The 25,814-nt window shown below is 29.0% G+C and overlaps 1 protein-coding gene across 5 annotated transcripts in view; it reads left to right on the forward strand.

Moving 5' to 3' along the window:
• The window catches only part of LOC127276942 (neural cell adhesion molecule 2), a 1,005,192-nt gene extending 980,155 nt beyond the window's left edge, over nucleotides 1–25,037 (forward strand). For all 5 annotated transcript variants that reach the window (XM_051297698.1, XM_051297696.1, XM_051297701.1 and 2 more), the window contains one exon: nucleotides 24,597–25,037. In XM_051297698.1, coding sequence (XP_051153655.1) covers nucleotides 24,597–24,634 — 38 coding nt within the window. In that variant the 3' untranslated portion in view covers nucleotides 24,635–25,037. The remainder of the gene's footprint in view (nucleotides 1–24,596) is intronic.
• Nucleotides 25,038–25,814: the final 777 nt, after the last annotated feature.

Genomic DNA, 25,814 nt, shown 5'->3' on the forward strand with positions numbered 1-25,814 from the left:
ACAAATTTGTTCAAGCATATTTAAATACAAGGTACTTTGCATGTTGAAAATAGAATTAGATTCTCTTCTCAACAATTTTTCAAATTCGTAAATATGATTATCATTTAGTATTTCCCCTTCTTCATCAATAAATTTTAAAATCTGCGTCACTTAAATTAACATACCTTTCTTTTTGTAACATGATTTTCTTAATGCAATTTACAGATGTAACTTTGACAACTTACCCCACAAAAATTCTCTTCTGTATAATTCACCCTAAAATAGTATTACAAATTTTTAAATATTTTAATTTAATGGTGCTTAAATTTATTGATATTTTAAATAGCCTTATGTTATGTAATCTGATTTTTATTCGTCATTATCTTGACATAATTCTTATGTGGTTTGAAAGACAATTAATTTTTTAATACCCCCTAACAGCAACGGACTTTTAATAATATCCTATGGACGTCCTACCCGCATCCGCCTACACAGCACTGAAAGTTTAGTAAACATTTATTAAAGCTTTAACTGCAATGTTCGGAATGTTTAATTGCAAACTTGAGTAAAGGTTGCATAAATATTAAAATGTCCGCCATGAATAAATGTTTATCAGGAAAGTTGAGTAAACATTTAAATTAAATATTCGTTAAATGTTTATCAGGAAAGCTGAGTAAACATTTAACTTAAATGTTCGTTAAATGTTTAGTTCGAAAGTTGAATAAACATTGAAATTAAATGTTCGTTAAATGTTTAGCAGATAAGTTGACTAAATAATTAAATTAAACATTCGTTTAAGTTTTATCGCAAAAGTGGACTGAAAATTTAATTTGAATATTCAATCAATTTTTGCGACGAACATTTCCTGAAAATTTAAATTACATTTTCAGAAAATAAAAATAAATAATATTTAAGAAGTATTATTAATAATAATAGTAATAATAATAATAATTAGTAAGGAAAAAAAATTTAACAATCCATCCAAGTCAATTAGTCTTGGATGGATTGTTAAATTTTTTTTCCTTACTATTCATTACACCATGGGATAAATTCATTATTAAATTAATAATAATAATTGATGATTATTATTGTTGTATTAATTTATATTAATAGTTATTAATTATTATTGTTATTAATTATTAGTTATTAATTATCGGAGGACAATAAAAAAAAATTATTTTTTGGGAATAAAAATAAAATAAATAAGTTTCAACATCGTTGCTCTGCTTTGATGCTTTGTTTCACATTGAATCAAGTATTGCATGCATGATAAACAACAATTTTTGAAAACAAATTGGGGTGTGCTGGGTTTGAACCTACGTTCGCCGCGCGCTAGCTAAAGACCCTAACCACTACACTACAGATATCTGGCTGAAAAAAAATCTTCCACACACTCTACAATTTACTGATAGACAAGTGATCCTACTTATCGACTCAAAAGGGCGGGCTAATTTAAAAAGGTTTTCACGGAGATATTTCAATATTCCAAATATTTACATTGTAGATGAATATAAAATTCGAAAGTGTATCGAAATAATACTGTAAAATATTTTTATATAACTGAAGGTCATATGAAAGGGTTATTATAAAATTAATTAATTTTTTAAATATTATTTACTAATTAAAAATTTACAAATTGGTGGAAATTAATTTCAAAATTTTTTATTTATTAATAAACAATTATATTAGTTTTTTATAGCCAAAAAAGGCTTTTTAAAAATAATTAAGGAAATATTTTAAATATAATAAAATAAAAAATGAAAGTGAACATAAAAATTCTATTTTCTAAACATTTAAATCAACATTATTATTTTCTATTTATTTATTTATTATAATTGAAAAATTTATTAATTAATTAAAAATTAATTTTTAAATTTTTTTCGTTTTGCTAAAGATGGGCGGAAATTTGTATATCTCTAGGATGTTCTCAAGATATCTACGGATATACCTAAGACATCCTAAGGATGTTAAACTTTCCGGTCATCCCCAGGACATTCCTAAGATATCTTGAATATATAAATGGTAATGGGGATCACACGTTAAGTGATGAAGGTTCAAAAAATTTTTTCTTCAAACATGCTTACACTCAATGCAGTTGTAGTTCTCATAAATGTTAATTTTTGGTAAAAATATTTTTTCATTTAGATTATAGATCCGTATTTTCCGAGGGGGAGGAGGTCAAAGTTTTGGGATTTTACAGTACACTGCAAATTTTAATAAAATTTTTAGGGTTTCGTAGCCCAGGGCCGAAAGCCTTATAGTTTCGTTTTGGCGTTCGTCCGCCCGTCGTACATGGTAACCGCTTCCATGGCAATAGTTACTATGGCAACAATTACTTACTATGGCAAAAGTTACTTACTATGACAATAGTTAGCATATCAAAAGTTACTATGGCAACAGTCACTATGGCAATAGTTGATTTCCAAAGCAATCGTTGCTATGACAGTGGTCAATATTACCATGAGGAGGACATTTTTTTAATATTTAAATTATAAAAATAGATGGATTCATTCAATTCTAAAGAAATAAATTTCTTAAGCAATATATTTATTATATTCCAAAGTTTTTAGTTTTATTATGCTTCTTTTTCCTTAATTAGATTAATAAAAAAAAGATTACTTACTTTTACAGATGAAAATAAGTTTTTTCTTCTTACAATCAGTTGAACACTACCAAACATTAAATAAATGAACACTTTTTTTATTAATAATTATTAAACTGAATAAAATTATTTCTAACTAATAGTCCGGGAGCCAGCGACGAAATTTACTATCTCATTTCATACCGGCTGAAAATTTGTACATATCTTACTAAAGATATGGTAATTATAAAAACCTACGTCTGGCAGGCTGGTTGTGGTACAGGGGGTAGCGCCACGGGGGTAAAGTGGTGAAAATAAGTGAAACTTTTTCTCATTTCATACCGGTTAAAACCTTTAAAAGTTGAAAGTTTACATTCACACAAATGTCACAGGGGGCTGATAAACAGTGTGACCTAATCTAATTTCATACCGGTTAAAACTTTTAAAAGTTGAAAGTTTACATTCATACAAATGTAAAAATGCACATCTGGCAGTCTTAGGCTGGGACAAAGGTCGTCTGGCAAGGGGTGAAAGGGGTAAAAAATCGGATTCGCCTATCTCATTTCATACCGGTTGAAACCTTCAAAAGTTGAAAGTTTACATTCACACAAATGTAAAAATGCACGTCTGGCAGTCAAATCCAAATATGAGCAAAGAGAGAGTATAAGAGAGGAAAAATTTTTAAATAAAAATAAGCTTTATAAGAACAAAATTAATCTCAAACTAAACAAAAAATGTGATCTTAAGTCGTATAAATAAATATTATTTATGCAACGTATAATTTTATGTTAAAACATAAAAATGTCATTAAAAAAATGTTTATAAACAAAATGCAAATAAAAAATATGTTATATATTACTATGAAAAAAGCGGCGAGTTACGCAACTTTACTTACATTACTGAGATGGACTCACACTGTTTATCAACCCTCTATCAAACCTCGGGCTGGCGCGGGGCATCTTTAAAGGGCTGCCAGACGACCTTTGTCCCAGCCCAAGACTCCCAGACGTGCATTTTTACATTTGTGTGAATGTAAACTTTCAACTTTTGAAGGTTTCAACCGGTATGAAATGAGATAAGCGAATCCGATTTTTTTACCCCTTTAACCCCTTGCCAGACGACCTTTGTCCCAGCCTAAGACTGCCAGACGTGCATTTTTACATTTGTGTGAATGTAAACTTTCAACTTTTAAAGGTTTTAACCGGTATGAAATGAGAAAAAGTTTCACTTATTTTCACCACTTTACCCCCGTGGCGCTACCCCCTGTACCACAACCAGCCTGCCAGACGTAGGTTTTTGTAATTAGCATATCTTTAGTAAGATATGTACAAATTTTCAGCCGGTATGAAATGAGATAGTAAATTTCGTCGCTGGCTCCCGGACTATAATTATCAAGTAAAAATATTGAAAATGAGTTGGACATGCACTATCTATGTAAACCAATAAGAAAATCATTTTCCTTTTTGTTTGTATATTAAAGTAGAGAGAAGGTAGAATTTAAAAATTTTATTGGTTTACACTCCTCTTTCTCTCTCTCTCTCTCTCTTACTTTTGTCTCTTTTGTTGACACCGTAAAGGAGGGCTAAATATCCCCCTCTTCAAATGTGGGCTGACAAAAAGGTTTCCGCTTCTCCCTCTCTCTTTCTTCCCCTCCCCACCCTCTCTCTCTCTCTAGTTGACACCATAAGGAAGGGATACATATCCCACTCTTCAAATGTGGTGAGAAAGAATTTAATATTACATGCGGACAGACAAAATATATATAGAACATGCGGGACAGACACACCGAAAAACTTTCCGGCGCGATGCCACCTCAGTGGTCGTCGCGCTACTTTCTCTTACCTCAAGTAACACTGCGCACCGGTTCTCGGGCTCGCTGCACATTTACAAAAAGAAATAAATTTTGTACTTTAAACAATATATTATTAAGAAAAAAAATCTTGTGAAAATTTATTAATTATCATTTTTTAACTAAATTTTTAGCAGTTCAAAATTTTAACAAGCATTTTCAGAAAAAATATTACTTTTAAAACTGTAATTGCAATTAATAATAGGTATGTAATGAATGATTACCTTTTACTCTTTAAAATTTATATTTAAAATTTATTAATAAAAATATTAATTATCAACAACCAGGAATAACATTTTTATAAAATAAAATGTCAGCTTACTGTTTTGTATTTATTTTTTTAATAATATGGGTACAAAAGTACCTAAATAAAATTTAAATTTAAATACAGATACAAAATAAAGAACACTACATATTTTTCGAACGAAGTACAATAAAAAATTTGCCGATATGTTTCTTATTATACAAATTACAGTCTATACAAAAGACAAACAAAATCTTATACATAAGAAAAATACCGGCACATTCGAAATCGCGAGCACGAGGTTTTTATCAGTATGTGGCGCGCTGTGGTCTATCAATTTTAGATCGCTGACAGGCCGAGAAACCGGGCTTGCTGTCTGCTTTCGTGGGCGCGCAGCATGCTCTCAAGAGCAAGACGGCGAACCGAGAAGCGGGAACGCAGCTGTCATCTACTTTGGTTTGCTGCGTGCTTCGCCGGTCAGGCAGCGCGCCGGAAAGTTTTTCAGTGCAGCCACTTGAAATTTTTATATGTAATTATTTATTATAATTATCTTGTTTATTTAATTTTTTAATCTAGAATTTTTATTACAAACTATAAAATAAATTTAATATATCAGTAACATATTATTCTTTTTTTTAGAGTCGCCGGTTTTTTTAACTATTTTGGTTAATAAATTTAATCCTTGCAATTTTTTAGTCACTTGTGTCTGCACAGCTTCCCTTTTTTTTCTCAATTGAGACTTCTGACGGATTACCTCCTTCAATAGTTTTATTTTTTGTGTCGTTCGTCATCATAATTTTTCCCTCCTTCGATAAGATTAATTTATTTAAGATTTAGTTTTAGATATAAAGTATTAAAATTAGCAAAAATGAATTTAAAATTTTTGAAAATAATAGAACATAAAAAATTAATTTTTTTATTTCATTTATCAATTATTATATTATTATGTTTTTAATTTTTTAAATATATTAATTATTTATTTTTAAAATAATTATTTTATTTATACTTCTTTCAAAAAAATTTTTACCACTTCTTGCGAGAAGAATTATTCTATATGATATTCCTTTTTCGACTAAATTGGCTTCATCTCCATCATAAATATTTTCCAACTCTTGTGGCTCCTGTATCACACTATAACTTTTTGCTTTTTTCCAAAATATTAAACAGAAATTATTTTTAGAAGACATTTTTCAATTAATAAAAGGATCAGTCAACTTTAATCTGCTTTACTTCTGTCTAAGATGACGTGTCAATAATTTGAAGGTAAACACTTTAAACAATTGTTTGAAAAACGATTTTTTTTTTAAATTTATTTGCTTCAAATTAAAAATAATTAATTATTTTGTATTTTAAATAAAAATAATTATATATTTTAATCTTTGTTAAGCAGGTTCAATTTTGAAACATTTTTATTTATATAAATTTAATCTAAATTAAAATAACATATTTATGAGATTGATTTTCTCATCTTTTGTTTAATATTAAATTGAAAAACGAGTATTTGATATGACATATTTGTCAAAATTGAAATTTGTAATATTATGAAAATTTAATTTTAATTTCTTTCAAGTTAAAATTTTATATTAATGTAAAAATAAAAAGAAAGATTGTATATATATATATATATATATTTATTTGTTATATGGCTAAGAGCCAATACAAAGAGGTTGTCGCAGTTTTACAAAATTATAATTCGAGGTACAAAATATAAAACTAAAATTTTCTTTTTTCAAATAAGTCTTTAAAAAATAAGTAAACATTTTTTATCGTGTTACATAGCGGAAATTCTAGTATATTAAAAAAATCGCATTTTATCTTGTTTTCATCAAAGGATAAAGATATGTATTTTTTCTCTCTTCTACATAACATGGACATTTGATTAACGCACCCAGCCTATATATATTTTTATTAATTAATATTGTTTTGGAATAAGTATTTATTAGTCTAATTTGACTAAATATTTTATATATTCTAACGATAAGTTTAATTTAAAATAAATTTCTGGACCTTTATATATATCTAAGTGCGGAAGGATCCGCAGCGATCTGGATTCACACAATCTTTTTAAATCTGCTGAATACAGATAATTCTCATATTTTTCTAACCATATGTGTTTTTTAGCATGTAAATCGTTTAAATTAAGTGTATCCAATTCTTCTTTTTCTCCAATGAGCTCAAACCAATGACCAATGAAACCTTCTTATTATTTTCTAAACTTTTCAGACGTAAAAAACAGATCTTAGGGTAACGATAACATAGCCACACAAAAAAAGTACCCGGGCCGGGGAATGAGACCACCATTTCTTGATGTATTTTGATGCGCTGAACACGAATCTGAAGTCCGTTTAGCTCCATCACGTCAGGATTTTGACATAACCTCAAAAAACATAGCTGATTTTAAATGACAGGAGAAATTTTTTAAATAATGGCAAATTTGCTTGAATCTTGTTACTCGGGGGTTTTTGGGGTCGCTGATTACGAATTTAACGTCAGATTTATAAAATTCAAAATGGCGGATCCAATATGGCGGACGAATTTTTAAAAAGTAGTTGGATTTTTACAAAAATTGGTATCATGGGGTTTTTTTGGAGTCGCTGATTACGAATTTAACGTCAGATTATTCAAATGTAAAATGGCAGATATAGTACGGTGGTCAAATATCTTTATGTTTCTACATGTGTCTGCATCCAGGGCACCTCCACGCGGTGACGGTGGGCAACGGAGTTTGTCCGCTATCCGTCTAAGTCCCTGGATAATGTCTTTGATGCCGTCATGGCAGACACACGTAGGAAACGTATTACGATGCAGGGACTCGGAACCCCAGTATCGGCCAAGTTACATAAAAATTCAACTATTTTTAAAAAACTCGTCCGCCATATTGGATCCGCCATTTTGAATTTGAATAATCTGACGATAAATTTGTACTCAGCGACTCCCAAAGCCCCTAGATACCAATTTTCGTAAAAATCCAACTACTTTTTAAAAATTCGTCGCCATATTGGATCCGCCATTTTGAATTTTATAAATCTGACGTTAAGTTCGTAATCAGCGACCCCAAAAACCCCCGAGTAACAAGATTCAAGCAAATCTGACATTATTTAAAAAATTTTTCCTGTCATTTAAAATCAGCTATGTTTTTTGAGGTTATGTCAAAATCCTGACGTGATGGAGCTAAACGGACTTCAGATTCGTGTTCAGCGCATCAAAATACATCAAGAAATGTTGGTCTCATTCCCCGGCCCGGGTACTTTTTTTTGTGTGGCTGTGTAATTCTCCATTAAAAGAATATTTTCTATCCAATTTAAAGTTAATTTAAAAATAAAAGCAGATAATTTTACTAAGCCTAATTCCATTCTAATCGCATAGCCTGCTGTATTTTTAGACAGTGATAATATTTTTTTAAAAACGTAGTTTGTATCGATTCAATATCTTCTATATATATCTCAGACCCCAAAGAACCCCGCACCGGATACATGGGAAATGGGGGTCCGGTGAATTTTTCTGTGCTTTTGATATTTTTTAGTTTAGGTCATTCTGAACAAAAAAGTCAAGTGACAAAAAGTCAAAAAATGGACGGTTTTTAAGATATATGCAATTAAAGTGGGAATAGGACCTCAGTAACGCTCACGGCATACTCAACTATCTTTCCCTGTAATATTCAGATTATTGTAATAAAAGAGTTTACAATGGACTTTATATATAATATAATATAATATAATATAATACAATATAATAATAATAACAATATTATTAATAAAGTATTTACTAATGTATCAACAAGTGAAGTATAACGAACAGTAAAACTAGCGTATTATATTATATTATATTATATTATATTATATTATATTACATATAAAGTCTATTGTAAACTCATTTATTACAATAATCTGAATATTACAGGGAAAGATAGTTGAGTATGCCGTGAGCGTTACTGAGGTCCCATTCCCACTTTTATCTTAAAAACCGTCCATTTTTTGACTTTTTGTCACTTGACTTTTTTGTTCAGAATGACCTAAACTAAAAAATATCAAAAGCACAGAAAAATTCACCGGACCCCCATTTCCCATGTATCCGGTGCGGGGTTCTTTAAATTGCGTAGAACAGTGTGCTGGTAACCAGGCTTATAAAAAGTTTATTAACTGGATTCCAAATCTTTAGTTTTAATCTATTTATCAGAGCTGTTGTCTCACCTACAGCCAACAACGATTTGCTAATGGTAGAATTGGTAGCAGCCAAAAAAGTTGCAGAATTTGAGAATGTTACTCCAAGATAATATAATATTATCTAAGCAACTTCTATTCTTCCTAAATCCCGCCTGCCACTAGGGTAGAAAACCCTCTTCCTCTACCCATCTTTCTAATCTTTCTGCCAAAATTTGCATAAAAATTTTTAAAATGCAATTCATAAGTGCTATGGGACGATAATTTGCCGGGTCCGTTCTATCTCCTTTTTTAAATAACATTCTAAGGGTAGTATTTCCCCACGAATCCGGTAATTGTTCCGTAACTATTATATTATTAAATAGATTTAGTAGATAAATAGTGCCAGCATTAGGTAAGTTTTTAAAAAATTCATAGGAGAGTCCATCCGGGCCCGGCGCCTTACCCACCCTGCACTTTTTCAAACTCCATTCAACCTTCTCTAGCGTTATTCCTGTATCTATAAAAGGATTACTATAGTTTAAGATCTCTAACGAATCATTTACTTTATTTGGAAACATTGACCTTAGAGTTATTTTTTTAACGCTCTTTTTAAATCTCATTCCTAAGTTACATGATGATTCATAAATATATGTTATCAGGTCATTCTCCATAATATTTACATTATTTGATTCTACAAAATTTCTTGGTGGTTCATTTATAAGTTCTTTATATTCATCTATATAATTTTTATTCCATTTCAAAATTAATGAATCCGACGTTTTATCCTCGATTTTATCATTTTTTAATTCTTTTCCATTTAATTTTATAAGGACCGGGAAATGATCTGAATTCGAAAACAAAGTACATATTTCCAGATTTTTTATCCAGTCTAAGCCTAAAAAATTAGACCATATTAAGTCAATTGTAGATTCACCTAACGTGTTTACAAAAGTATATTTTGATGGGTTATCGCTAATTGTTCTCCCGTTTAAGACTACAAAGCCATTACTTTCCATTGATGAAACTAGTTTTATTCCTCTACAATCAAGCTTTTTATCAAGATTTAATCTTTCACAATTAATTAATAAATTATTTGGTATTATCTCATTGTTCAATTGATTTACTTGACCTATTCTTGCATTAAAGTCTCCCCCAACAAAAAAAGGTAAATTAGGTAATTTATTTATTATATTAGATAACAATTTATCAAAATCTATTAGAAAGGACACAATATCTTTAGTCGGCGAAATATAAATAGAACTCAAAATAAAATCAAAAAAAAAATTTTTAATTAAATAAAAATATAGGGGTAAACGGTACAGTGATTGCCAGTATAAGCAAAAAGGGGATATATTTATACAAATTACAAATGTTTAATTATCGAAATGAAACCATTTGTAAAGGAATTAAAATATTCCAATAATCTGAAAATAATAATGAATTGTTTATTTAATATTAGTATAAATTTAAAAAAAATAAAAAAATCTTCACATGACAGAAAAAATTGTGATTGTCATTATTTTTACAGTGATTGACCATCAATTTTACAATGATTGCCCACTAGACATAAAATAGTAATGTAAATTATAAATTTTGCATAATTTATTAAAGAATGAATATATATTGAAATTAATAAAGAAGAAGTAATTTTTAAAATAATTTTCTTCTATTAACAATAATAAGATTCATTAAATATGACTTTTAAGTGTAAATAATACTATTAACCTAAAAAATTGGGAAAATTGTCGAATCTGACTCAATTGTAAAAATAAAAATTATTTTTGGCTATTTTGATTTGATATAATGATTACATGATTTTGAAGTTTTTCATTGCTTAAATCAGTGGGTTTTTTATATACGAAACACTTTTTTTTACCTTCGGCATTTTTTCGATAGCCTAAAATCATACTTCATATTAAAAAATTGTTAATAAAATAATACAAATCATTCTAGTACATGCTGCGGCTCTAATTACATCTTTATTTTAAAAAATTAATTCATCAAATATGAAAAAACGTCCAAAAATTAAAAATACTTATCTCAAAAAAGTCTTGAAAATAAACGGTTAATCACTGAAAAATGACATAATAACCAAAAAGTAAACATTGCCCGGGGAGGGCAATGACTGTTATTTGTTATTAATTGCAAGATAGTAGTTGTTCTCTATAATTTTCGGTAAATCGAGTTAAATTACGTTAAAACAAATTTGTTTACTTATTATTAAACTTATTTTCATGCATATAATTAAAAAATAATAATGATATGTATAATTTTTTCGTTAAAAAGTCAAAGAAAGTATCACCACTAACCTTGCAAATTTACAACTAAATTGACAAAATTTCAAAGAGCTAAGGACACTGTTCTCGAAAAGCGCTATTATTTTCATAATAGTGAGTCGAAGAATAAAAATCTTTTTACACTATTAGCAGAATATTCTGTAGAATTTATATGAATAAATAAAACAAAATATTATACGTAAATTTCGTTATTATTTCTGTTTGTAATGTAATGGCGGCAATCACTGTGAGGGGGGCAACAACTGTACCGCTTACCCCTATTCTTTGGAGATACAGTGTCTCGTATTTATATTTACTCTTATTAAAAGCGATAAGTAGGTCTCCCTTTGCTCTTCTCTTCTTTGCAGTCTTGGTCGCCTTAATGAAAATTACATGGACATCTCCAAGGTTATTTACTATTGTTGAAGTTGGATCATTCAATTCCCAGGTTTCACTTTAATCGATGATATAAGATCCGGAAAGTTGCGTAGACCTATAGCATTCCAGTAAAGTAGTTTGGGTGTATGCGAATCCTTCTGGCGCTATTCTACGTTGTTTTGAGATGAGGATTGTGATGGAGTGAAGTTTTTACAAAACTCTTTGATTGACTTCTCCAAGTGTAATTTTTTAGATTTCTTAAGATTGTTTTTCCCTACACTCGATTTCGAGCCAGCTAGTCTTCCCCTCTTGCGACTAACTGAAGACAAGCAAGAGATCGATGAGTCATCACTATCGCCATTATATACGAGATCTTCACTGTTTGAAGAACCAAGTTTAACGGACAGGTATTTTTGAATTGCCTGCAGATCGTATACAGCATTGTCCATTAAAATTTTTGAGCCTTTAATTATAGTTATCTTTCCCTTTTGTTCCAGCAAATCTATCGCCTCACGCATATTCCTTTCTTTTTTTCTCACGTAGTTCTTTGGTCATGTCGTTTGCAAATCCGATATTCATATCTCGGAACTTTGATGCATTTTGGAAACACATGATATCGTTGGAAAATTTGGCTTTTTCCGATCTCAATTCCTTGATATCATTTTCTATAGAGTCAATTTTTTTATTTAGCGAAGAAGTATCACTTTGAATATCCAGTAATAGTTTTTTTAAATCTTCATTTGAAGTCATTTTACACTTTTTAATTATCAACGTTTCGAAATGCCCGAAAACTTCACAAAAATAACTTTATATACGTATTATTCACTGAGGACAGAGCGGTTTGTAAACACGTCCGTTCTCTATCAGTGCCTGCGAGCAACTCCAAGAAAGATTGTATTAATAGGTTAAATATAAAAAATCAGAACGATTGATTTCATTAAAGTTAAATACTAAAGAATAGGAAAAGAGTAATATGAGGCGATTTGAAAATTATTCATATTCAACGCAACGAAGAATTTTACAGACGATCTGAAGAAAATAATTCTTCTGATACTGAAAGATAATAATATAATAATTTATTAAATTTTTCCCATATTTTTAATTGTAATAAAATCTTTTTCCTATTATATATAAAATAAAATATAAATTAATATAAAATATAAAAAAATATAAATAATATAAAAAAATAAATAAGTTTTTTTATATTTTATAATATAAAAAAGTATTAAAAATATTCTATAATATTCATAAAAGTAAAGTTATCATTTAAGTATTATTATTTATTTTTAAGTTTTGAAGCGCTAAATTTTTAATATTCAATGAAAATAAAAAAGATTTTTTGAAAAACAATGGATATTTTTAATAATTCTTGTAAAGAATGTTTCTTCTAAAACCAAAAATAAAGATGACCGTTTGACAATTTTTTTGCTGTTCAATCTCCTAAAAATAGATGCGTCCCATTCTTATATTTTTATTATTATTCTACTGTAAATAAGATAAACAATTTGATTGAAATTAACTTTATAATTGCTTCGTACATATATATTGTAAAAATATATTGTAAATATAAGGGATTAAATTGAATTCTTTTAAAACTATTAACGTAATATATTGTCTTTCTCCTTGTTCTTGTAAAAGCGAACAAGAGGTTTTGGAGCTTAATTTACATTTTTAAAATTAAGTTCAACGTCAATATTTTAACCTCAGATCACCTGCAAGAGGTTTTGCGTATTGCCAAGCAGTATTTTGTCTCCCACTTCAAAGAAAACAGACTTAAAAATTATACCAAATTTTTTTCTTATTCTTTATGACTCCTATAACAGAAATTAACTTTAATTTTTGATTTTTATTATTTTGGTTAATAATGACAAGCTGTCCCCGTTTACCCAAAGTTTTCAAATTTTTGGAGTAAATGGGGACAGCTTGTCATTATTAACCAAATTAACAAAAATCAAAAATTAAAGTGAATTTCTGTTATGGGAGTCATAAGGAATAAGAAAAAAATTTGGTATGATTTTTAAATCTGTTTTTTTCAAATGCGAGACAAAATACTGAAATCAAAAACAATAAAAAAAATTTAATTGTTTAACTATTATATATCTACTACAAATTTTTTTCAAGTTTTTTGATCCCTTAATACAGTAATATACTTAAGGAAACTTTTTTCTTAAATTTTTTTTAGAAACTATGCTGTCCCCATTTACCCCAAATTTTATAAAATTTTCTAACTTTTGGGGTAAATGGGGACAGTCAGTTTCATGCGTTTAAATCTTATCTAAATTTTTTTCTGATGCATAAAATTAATCCTGGGAATGTAAATAACAATTTAAAAAAAAATAAACCCGCATAAATTACCTTTTAATGGAAGAACTTACTTAATTTGTGAAAAATAGGGATTTTGTCCCCATTTACCCCAACTGACCCTAATAATATTATTATTATTATTCTTTTTATTATTGATAATATAATATTAATGTATAATTAATTATTCCTCATATTACAACTTCTTCCTCTACCACTTCTTTCGTTTTCATTACTCCATTCAGTTCTTCTTCTATACCAATTCCTTTTACTATTGCCACCTGCTTTACCTCTTTTTCTTACCCCCTCTGAAATTAAAGAGAAAATATTAATTAATATAATTTAATATAATATTTATGATAATAATAATATTATTAATATAAATATAATAATATTAATTAATAATGATATTTTTATTTTAATTATTTAAAAATAATTAACAAAAATTCTTCACGAAATTAATTATTTTTAACAATTTGAATGAAATTTTTCACAAATTCAATTACCTGAATCCATTTTTCGCTTAAAAAGTTTTCGAATTATAGTATTTTTATCTTAAATTTCTAATAAATTTTTTAGTAACAGGAATCATCAAAAATTTTTAATTCAAAATCACTTGAAGTTCAATTAATTTCAAAAATCAAAATTGTAAATCTTTGAAAATTCAATTACATCATTTGAAAAAATATTATCTAAAATTATTTAATAAATTATTTTTAGTTCTGTAAAATTTAATTATTGTCTGACAATTACCAAAATATTTTAAAATTCAATTATTTCTAAAATTTTCAACTTTAACTCTTCCAAAATTATTATTTAAAAAATTTTTTATTCAAAAATCTGTTAAATTTGATTAAGTACTGCCTGAAATTTGTTTGACCATCAAATCTACAAATTAGGATAAAATTTTTAATTCGAATAAATTGCTTAAAACAGACTTCAAAAGATTATAAAAATGGAACTTAAAGAATTTTTTTTAGAAATTTATTTTACTAAATAAAATTTTGAAAATTTATCTTACAATTAGTTCGATTCTGAAATATTTGAAATATATTTTCTTGATTATATTTTTATAGAATTATTCTCATTACAGAATTAATAAAATAAATTTAATATCTAATAACATTAGCTATTTGAAGTAAAATATTGATTAAACAATTAAATTTTGTTAAAATAAAAATAATCGAATTTTTCAATTTTTTTGGCATGTAAATTAACTAAAATGACTTTTTTATATCTTAAAGTCGATCTGAGGCTTGTAATTTTAATTAATATCGAATTAGAATTTTTTATGAAAAATCGTTGTTTTTTGTGCCATTCTGATTTATACTGTTAGACCTTCTCCATTCTCCTCCCCAAACCACCCGATGTTTTGTTTGCTTGCTTCCACCCGCTACATCAATTTCCATGTTTGTCACTTTCGCTAAAAAGAAAAACATAATTAATTTATGAGAGCATGCATTTGTTCCTTGCATTCTCCAGCACTAAGTGTGAGAAACGGACGTACTTATTTCTCCAAGTACTCTACGTCACCAATTAAGCTGATTGAGAGATGAATTCTTCTCTCTTTCTCTCTCTCTCTCTCTCTTTCTATGTATCTATATACTTCTAACATTAAGTTCAATGAAAATTGTCATTTTTTTCTTCTGTTTCTCAAAATGTAACAAATAATGAAAAAGTTTTTTTTAATTAAAGTTAACGATGACTCTTGATCCTCAAGAAACAGGGAGAATGCATTTTCTTTCTTTCTTCCTTTCCCTCTCTTATTCTTCTTTCATTTTTCTTTATATATAAAGGGAAGAGCTTCAGGTTTTTTTTGTACAATTAACTGCTTGACATTTCATTGTGACTGGCAAATAATGCTAGTGATTAAAATTATACTCCTTTTCCTTCAGCTACCTACACATTTCTGTTTTTCTTTATATTTATTTAGACGTTTTTCCTTCTTCTTTTTTGTATGAGGGTGAAAAATATATTTATTAAAAAAATTTTCTTTTTTAAATTAAATTTTTTTTCAAAATATTTAAACTATTTAAAAAGCGTTTGAAAATATTTTCAATTTAAAAAAAACATATATAAACATTTTTTAAATTCTCTTAGATTTAAAAGAAACAAAAAAAAATACAATTGATAATCTTTTTGTGTCGCAATAAAACAAAAATCCCACTGTTGGATGATGGACGAAAAAAAATTTCCCGTGCGGGGTTTCTGATCGCGTAGGGGCGATGGCCGGTGGATGCAGGAGGGCAAAACCGCTTTAAGTGTACCACGAATTGTTGTGGAACGAATTGATGGAGGAAAATCGAGGAGACGAAGTACTCTAAGTGTGGGTAGTTGCGGCAGCGTTTTAAGCAACGCCTCTGCAGAGGACATGGAGAGCAGTAATAGGGACCGTGACAAGTGCGTCCAGCTGCGACTAGAGGAGGCAGAATGCCTTGACATCATCGAGGTAGAAGTGAGCAGAATGCTCAAGTCATGCGAAGTGCAGGAAAACGTCAACATGACGATAAAGGACGGCCTGAAGAACCTAGCACTTATAGTGCAGAAGGTCAAAGGCAAGCATGAAGAGGCAAAGAAGAAGGACGAACGCTTCTACAAAGGCTTGGTGTTTTGTGAGGAGGCGCGTCAAGATCGCAGAAAAAGACGAGATAGGTTCCAGGCGAACGTCCTTAAAAACGTTGTCCTGCAAAGTCAGAAAAGGACGAGAAGCTCTAACAGCTATATCATAAAAAAGTCAAAGTAAAACTTACCTTTTTACCTGTTAATATGAACCTCTTTAAAAATTCTTGATTTTTAAAGAGAAAAAACGAGAAAAAATCAATATTGATTTGATTTTGAATTAATTAAACTTAAATTAATTAAAAAGAAAAAACATAGGGATAGTGCGAATTACATTTAAAACGTAATTTAATCGACTTTCCATTTTTGGTTTATGAGAATAACACTGATGTTCCAAAACTTATTTAATTATAAAAATCGTGTTTGCAATATTGAGGCAATATTGCCTACAATATTCGCAAAGTAATAACTATTTAACTTTACGCAAAGCAATATTATAATTAAAAATGTGAAGCCGTGTTGCGCCCGATCGATGCTTTGAAAATCAACTGTGACGACTCGATTCCGGCTTCGCGCGGGAGCAAGCGGGAGAGAAAGCAGGGTCGAATTTATGCGGGAACTTCAACGAAATTTAGTAAATGTTTAGTAACCTCCTAATTAAAACCGAAATTTTTGGAAAATTACTAAAAAGCTACTAAACATTCACTAGATTTCGTTGAAGTGTGACCGGCCAAACGTTTCTGCATGCATGAGCTAGTGTGACCGTACCCTAACTCTCTTATTTATAAAGAAACACTACAACACCGGTTGCAGCATTTAATCTTCACTGGCAAAAATTCTCTAACATGGAATTCTCATAATTATTCTTATTGAATCACAAAGCTATAAATTTCTGTATTTCTAAACGCTTACGCTTAAAATAAATAAAAATCTAAAAGTAACCAATGGACACGTTGAATGTAATTTCCCAAATTTTTTTTGCAAATTTCCTAGTTCTACATGATGTTGCGACATGCATGACACGGTTCTATATTTTTTAAAGTTTCGTGTCACAGTGCAATACGATTCTAAATTTCTAAAATTGTCAGATTACAACAGGACATAGGTTCTAACTTTCTAAACCTATTGTTTCACTATATGACGTCGACTATGATGTCGACACAATAATTAATTTTAGTGTCACTATATGACGGCGACGGTTTCTGAATTTTTGTCAATGATGATCAACTTATTTAAAAGTGTTCCCAACTTCGATACACTTTATACAATAACTTGTATGTTCTGTATGATCTGAATTTGAGTACTCTATCCAACTCGTACTTTTCTTTTTGTAAAACTAAAGTAAATTAAGTCAATTTTCTCCGTAGGTTTATTTATTTTAGAAAATTACTAATACATTAATAGGAATATATTATAAATGTGAATTTTAAATATTTTATTTATAACAGAATATTTCGATGCTGAAGAAGATCTATTTCTTAACAATTTCCATTAAAGATCAAGTTAAAGCTCTTTACAAGCAAGAAGGTTTCCGTCAAAAATTGCTACATAGATTTAACAGAGTTAAATTGAATGAAGAAAATCTTGAAGATATATATGACGGAAGAATTTATAAAGAATTGTCTGAAGATGGAAACTTTTTATCTGATCGAAACAATATTTCGTTTTCCTGGTACACCGATGGTGTGAACGTTTTCAAATCGTCCAGATTTTCATTCTTGCCATTTTATTTGGTAGTAAATGAATTGCCCTACGAGCAAAGATTTCGTAAAGAAAATCTTATTTTAGCAGAGATATGGTTTGGAGATTCTAAAACTTCACCTAACCAATTTTTGTTACCCCTATACCCCGATCTTCCAGCAAAAGCATTGTTTCTTAATATGAAACAGTACAATGGAAAATTTGGTTGTCAAAAGTGCAACATACAAGGGAAAAGGGAAGGAGGCACTCAGGTTTGTTCACATCAAAGAAATCTTAAACTAAGAACTGAAGAAGAGACATTACGCCAGGCAGCAAAAGCAACCCCTAACAAGCCAGTTTGCGGAGTTAAATGCCCTACTATTTTGACTAACTTAGTGTATCACTGGATTAGAACAACAGCAATAGATCTCATGCATTGCGTATTTATCGGTGTATTCAAAGCTCTCTTGATTCTTTGGTTTGATGCGTCTCATTCAGATGAACGTTATTCTATTTACAGCAAAGTTGATGACATTGATAAGCTTATCAAAAATATTAAACTACCTCAATTTGTGCCAAGGCGACTTCGTTCTTCTTTATAAGTGTTCAAAAGGAAAACACAATCTCAACATTTGTTTCACAGCCAGTAAATGGTATTGAAAATGAATGAAAATTAATTAAAAATAAAAAAAAATTTTGGGTCAGCAAAAAAAGACTTTTTTCAGTGGTAAATTGGCACGCATATATTAATATAATCGCCAAAATTTTGGCTGACAATGAGTACAAATTACAGGCAGAAATTTACCTGGAATTTTTTCATCATATTTAATACTAATATTTTAAAAATGCCAAATGTTAAATTGTTTAATGTCAAATAATTGTGTACGTCCGCATGAAAAGGGACAATTTGTTGATTCATATCTTTGAACTTGTATTTAACTTCAAGTGAATTCTATTCGTAAAATATGATTAAATATAATAAATATGTAATTATTATAATTTTATACGCATATATATATATATATATATATATATATATATATATATAAATTTTGTATATATTCATAAAGCTCAGAAGTGTTCACGTCTGGAACAAAAAAAAAATAAAAAAGTTTTAATTCCCTACAAAATTTAAAATCAGACTAAATTACTTATGAATGGTTGTTTTTATGTGTTTTGTTCAATCATCTTAAAAACATTCCTTCCCCTAAGAAAAAAAAGCATTTTTTTCTAAAACACAATCTTTAAACGTTTTTAGAACACTATATGTGTGTCGAATAAAACATCGAGCATGTCTTATAACTTAAAAACATACATACCTTCTCTTGAAGAGCGTAAAAAGAAGTCAAAAAGTAAAGAAAATTTGTATCCCGTGTTTTCAAAAATGTTATCGTCTTAGATTGTGAAGCAAAAAATAAAAAAGCAGCAATTTAGAGGTTGAAAGGTCTTAAAACAAATAGCCAGGGAGTTCCTATTGTTCTAACCATTATAGATAGGAATTGATTATCATAGTGTTGTCAAGGAAAAACCATTAATTTTTACGAAAAATGCCTAAAAATGACTATGTACCCCCCCTAGCGGCCACATCTTTTGACATAAAGAGCTCAAATTTAGCACACTTACGTATTTTAACGTGAAAATTACAGGAAAAATATAGCGAACTTGATTTGGATCAATTTACATAGCGTTGTCAAGGAAAAATCAAAAATTTAGAAAAAAATGATTTATTCTCCCTAGCGCACATAATATTCACCCCAAACTGTTCATATTTGCTGTAAAACTGTATTTTTGCGTGTAAAATACAGGGAAAAAATGTAAGCGCGATTGGAGTTGATGATCAATTTTTATCAAATTTTTGAAAAAAATGATAAATTTAATAAAAAAATTTATTTTTCCGCAAAAAACGAGAAAAATCGAACAAGTACCAACTTATTTGGTATAAAAACAAATGTTTAAAAAATATGTGTTGTATGTTAAATAATATATGTGATACAAAAAGGAACAATTTAAAAAAAAAATTTAAGAAAATTGTTCCTCCTTTGGTATAAAAACAAAAAAAATTTTAAATATGTTTTTATACCAAATAAGTTCGCTTCGAGTACGGAACGCTCGTTTTCAGTTCGAGTGTAACTCGCACTTGTCCGATTTTTTAGATTTTCAATGTAAAAATTCAAAGTTAGAAAGCCGCGGTTTAAAGGCTGAAAAGGTCTTAAAGCCGGAAGCCAGGGTGTTCCCAGAGTTTCTATTTTTTTAGATTTTTAATCGAAAAATTCTAACTTGGAAAGTTGCGATTTAGAGGCTTAAAAAGATCTTAAAACCGGAAGCCAGGGTGATCCTAAGATTCCAATTTTTTTTAGATTTTCAATGTAATCATTCTAACTTAGGAAGTTTTGCTATTTAGAGGCTAAAAAGATCTTAAAGCCGGAAGCTAGGGTGTTCCCAGGGTTCCTATTTTTTTTAGATTTTTAATGTAAAAATTCTAACTTCGAAAGTTGCGATTTAGAGGCTTAAAATGTCTTAAAACAGGAAGCCAGGGTGTTCCCAGTTTTCCTATTTTTTTAGATTTTCAATGTCAAGATTCGAATTTCGAAAGCTGCGATTTAGAAGCTAAAAAGGTCTTAAAGCCGGAAGCCAGGGTGTTCCCAGAGTTCCTATTTTTTTAGATTTTCAATGTAAAAATTCTAACTTCGAAAGTTGCGATTTAGAGGCTAAAAAGATCTTAAAACCGGAAGCCAGGGTGTTCCCAAAGTTCCTATTTTTTTAGACTTTCAGTGTAAAGATTCGAATTTCGATAGCTGCGATTTATTGGCATAAAAGGTCTTATAACCGGAAGCTTGGGAGTTCCCAGGGTTCCTCTTTTTTTAGATTTTCAATGTAAAAATTCAAAGTTTGAAAGCCGCGGTTTAAAGGCTGAAAAGTTCTTAAAAGCAGAAACCAGGGTGTTCGCAGCGTTTCAGTCTTTTTAGATTTTTAATCGAAAAATTCGAATTTCGAAAGCTGCGATTTAGAGACCAAAAAGGTCTCAAAACCGGAAGCCAGGGTGCTGCCAGTGCTCGAAAGGTAAAGATTAACGAAAAAAAGTATTGACCACGGTTTTGCCAGCATTGACATGACTCTGGAATATGTTCATAAGCCAGTCTTGTGCCAGTTCCTGGCTACACCCTAGCCTAAATTTCACATAGGTTTTTTAGTTGCTTAAGTTAACCTTCGGCTAGCCTTTAGCTAGCCTTTGTCATTTTTACGCTTACTATTACTTCTCAATCTTACAAGAAACTTGACTAAATATTGCAATATAATATTGTCAAAATTACCATGCAATACCGTGTCAATCTCCATGTAAGAAATTGTGTTATCTGGGTATATCGTTCACTTTATTTAAAATAAAGATTGTAATTTCTAACCAAAAGATGACATGACAATTGGGACTTCGCCCGTATTGACCGCATTATTACCATACGAATTTTACTGGATTGTAAATTTTTTTATTTTTTCGAAGAACAGCTACAATATATAGTTATATCCCGTGCTATTCGGCAATTATCATTTTCATTTTAATTATGGTGGTTTTCCTTGATTTTTTTTATTTTTTATAATGAAATGAAAAGTACTATTTCATAGTACTTTTCATTTTATTATAATTAAATTTATTTGTCTAGGTTATGAAAAATTTAACCATTTGAGTATATTTGACGCACGGACGAAGAGGACCTATGTGGGAAAAAGTGTGGGACAAAGTGGTCCTTAAGCATCGACAGGATCGACTAAAATGGTTCAAAAAATTGACTGAACAAGCTTTTAGAAGACTATTCGTAAATGTAAAAACTGGTATTCATAAAATCCTAGCTGATCGTTTTGTCGAAAAAACTTAAAATTACATTTTACGAAATGTATATTTAGCATTGTATTATATACTGTTCAATAATCAACAATTATATATGTAATGTTCATTCGTAAACCATTTTAGTGTACAGTACGTACTCACTAAGCATTAGTATATTTAACTTATAATAAAATACATACAAAAGCTTGCAGAATAGCTCATTAGATTACTCTTTATAGGCGCTAAAACGACTTTGCCTGAAATCAAAACCAATTTTTTTCAAAATATTTTTAAACTGCGTTTTACAATAATTTTTCATATTTTAAGATTACTATTAAACTTAATTTAGATTCTTCAAGTTGAAATTCGATCCATTCATATCAATGTATTCGTGCATTAGTTTTGTAACGTCTTGTAACAACTGACTGATTAACTTATTGCTTGCGCGCAAAATCAATTGCTTTTTCCTTATTTTGAAATGAGTTCTCATGAGGAGAACCGGAAGAAAATATGCGCACCATGCAGTCAGAAAATTGCTTTTAAAGTGGTTAAACCAGAAAAGTTCCTTATAAACGAAAAGTTAACTAATCTAATTAAAAAATTTAGCAACAACAATTTTAATTTAAATGGGCCTTTTAAAGATACCTTTTTCGTAATCTAGAAGTGTAAGATAGCATGTTCTACAAATGCTCAATAAAAATTTCTCATCATTTAAATAAAAAATATTATTGATTAATTTTTTAATTAAATTAGTTAACTTTTCGTTTATAAGAAACTTTTCTGGTTTAACCTTTCCAAAAGCAATTTTCCGACCGCATTGTGCACATGTTTTCTTCCGGTTCTCCTCATGAGAACTCATTTTAAAATGGAGAAAAAGCAATTGGTCTTGCGCGCAAGCTATAAGTTAATCAGTCAGTTATTACAAGAAGTTACAAAACTAATGCACGAATACACTGATATGAATGGATGAATGAATGAAATTTCAACTTGAATATAAATAGATAAATAAAGCTTAAATGGTAAATTAAGCTCAATGGTAATCATAAAATATGGAAAATTATTGCAAAACGCAGTTTAAAAAAAATATTTCGAAAAAAATTGGTTCTGATTTCAGGCAAAGTTGTTTTATCGTCTATAAAGAGTAATCTAATGAGCTATTCTACAAGCTTTTGTATGTATTTTACTATAAGTTAAATATACTAATGCTTAGTGAGTACTTACTGTACACTAAAATGGTTTACCAATGAACATTACAGATATAATTGTTGATTATTGAACAGTATATAATACAATGCTAAAAATACATTTCGTAAAATGTAATTTTAAGTTTTTTCGACAAAACGATCAGCTAGGATTTTATGAATACCAGTTTTTACATTTACGAATAGTCTTCTAAAAGCTTGTTCAGTCAATTTTTGGATCCATTTTAGTCGAACCTGTCGATGCTTGAGGGCCACTGTGGGGAAGGGATATAATTTCAGAATTTTACCCTTTTTTACATGTGACCATCCAATCGCTCAACTCTTTCTCCCCCGCATATGTTCTGTCCGTCCGTACGTCAGGTATACTCCAACGGTTAAATTTTTCCTAATCTTGAAAATATTGCTAATTCAGTGTAACTTTCATTTCAGTATAATTGTACTTATTTGTTTATATAATTAGTTAAATAAGGTATAGTAACCTAGTCCAATAAATCAATTTACCATTTTCACAAAGAAAACGACAGTTTTATTTTCTATTCAAATATGAAGTGCAAAAAATGGGCATATATTGTTTTCGTTTCATGCTTGTTTACATTTCACATGTTTGACGTACCCTTTTTATTTTCTTATTTCCAAAGTACTCATCTTGATATGAGTGTCAATTTGACTTTTATTGGAATTGCTAACATATTTCGCAAAAATTTACAAATATTTATATAATAATATCAGTAAACAATAATGTTAGTTAGTAGATATAGTTTTTTCTAAAATTCTTAATCGTCAGACTTTCGTCAAATTTTTTTTTATAATTTCATCAATGACAATAATATTTGAAATTGACGTCATTTTGAATGATGACTAAGCTAAATAATATATTAACTGCAAATTTTAGCTGAAGGCAGAATTTCAGACTTTATCACGACTTTTATTCAGCCTTAATTCTTAATTGCTTCCTTAATATTTTCCTATATTGAATTTCAATTGGCAAATTTGTCTTTAGTTTATAGTCCAGTCAAGTTAGAATTTTTAGATGTTGTAACTCAGGACCTTAATTTTTGTTGCTTAAACCCTTCATTTTGTGGTAAAAATAAAGTATCTAAATTTGGTACTTCGAACTCCTAGCAGAACCTTAAATTTTTTTAAGAAGTAGGGTCAAAAAATCAGTTTTTTCAAATCTCAAAAAATGGGTTTTTTGCGGAAACTATATCTCGGTCAATTTTGAGCTACAGGGTTCATTTTTTATCAAATTGCTCAGAATTTTATAAACTTTCTTTTTTATAATAACTATTTTTATGCTAAAATGTCATAGAAGGCGGTAATTTGAAAAAAACTGATTTTTGCACCTACTTCTTAAAAAATTTTTAGGTTCCGGTAGGAGTTCGAAGTACCAAATTTAGGTACCTTATTTTTACCCCAAAATAAAGGGTTTAAGCAAACAAAATTGAAGACCTGAGTTAAAACATGATATGCTTTGTTTTTCGACTAATTTGACTGGACTATTATACATTAACAGTTGTACACTTTTAATCTATTTCTAAATGTCATTATATACAATATTCTATATAATATGTCTTCTTTTTTTCAGATCCCGACCTTCTTCAACAAATCGAACTCGATGGTTGAATATAATTTTTAATAATCATTTTCATCTGATGTATGTTATAAATATAATACTTTTTTATATGATATAAATGTATGTATATTTATTTCATAAAATGAATTTATTAGTTTATATTTAAAATAGACTTAAAAATACACCTCTTTTCCGTATTTTATAAATTAACATTTAGTTCAAATTTACTTGATAAATATTTTAAATAAACCAAAACACAATTGTGACTAGAAAAGTTATGTTACGAACCGGAAAATTATTTAATAAAAATTAACAATTTTGTGGTTAGATGGAGGCACCACTGATCTCTATGTGGGATTTTTATTAATATAAATGTTTATAAGAAGATCAGAAGGAATCTCCACAATTGTGGACAAATTAATTGTATTTAATAAACAATATTTTATTAATAAACTTTGATTTATTTAACTTTAAATTATATATATTTACGCCCAGTGCGTGCTTAGCATTTCGTGGTTCCAGCGCAACTGAACAGTACGCGAACATACATTCTATCTCTCTATCTCTCTTCACGTAAGATAGAGAAACGTCACGCATTCAGTATCTCGCTTTTCGTGCAAGAGAAAAGTCGCGTAGTTACAGGAACCGCATTTATCGTGCTGCGATCCCCACAGTACTCCCCCCTAAGTGAAACGGTAATTAAAAAAAACTATTATTTTTATAAAACAAGAAGAAAAAAATTTTGAAGTTCTAATTACAAAGAGAAGGGTGTGATTGTGTTCGCAGCGAAAATTCAAATTTGTTAAAATTTTAAAATTACAAGAAAAAAAATGTTAAAAAATTATGAAAATTAATAGTGTCAACAAACAATTGTTCAAGAAAAATCAAGCATTTACACGGTGATCAGTCGTCAAATACCTGAGTAAGTTTTTACGTTAATATATAATACATAAATATTGCTGTGCACAGCTTGTTAAACAAAAATATAAATATTATACTAAACAATTATTTAAATATACACATTCTTACAATAAAAGTAATGACGTTGACAAATATCTAAATTTTCTAAAAAGAATATCGCAGTTATATTAGTCTTTTCGTTTTTTATAACTAAAATTTATGTGACTTTTATTGCTTGAAAGAGACCTTTTTTGATTAACATAGGTACGCATATTAGGCCTCACATTAAAATTCATATTACTTTGCGAAGTCGAAGGAATCGAATCAGCC

The sequence above is a fragment of the Leptopilina boulardi genome, unplaced genomic scaffold, assembly GCF_019393585.1.
Source record: "Leptopilina boulardi isolate dan_hultmark-lab unplaced genomic scaffold, ZJU_Lbou_2.1 LbouV2_161, whole genome shotgun sequence".
NCBI classification, from domain to species: domain Eukaryota; kingdom Metazoa; phylum Arthropoda; class Insecta; order Hymenoptera; family Figitidae; genus Leptopilina; species Leptopilina boulardi.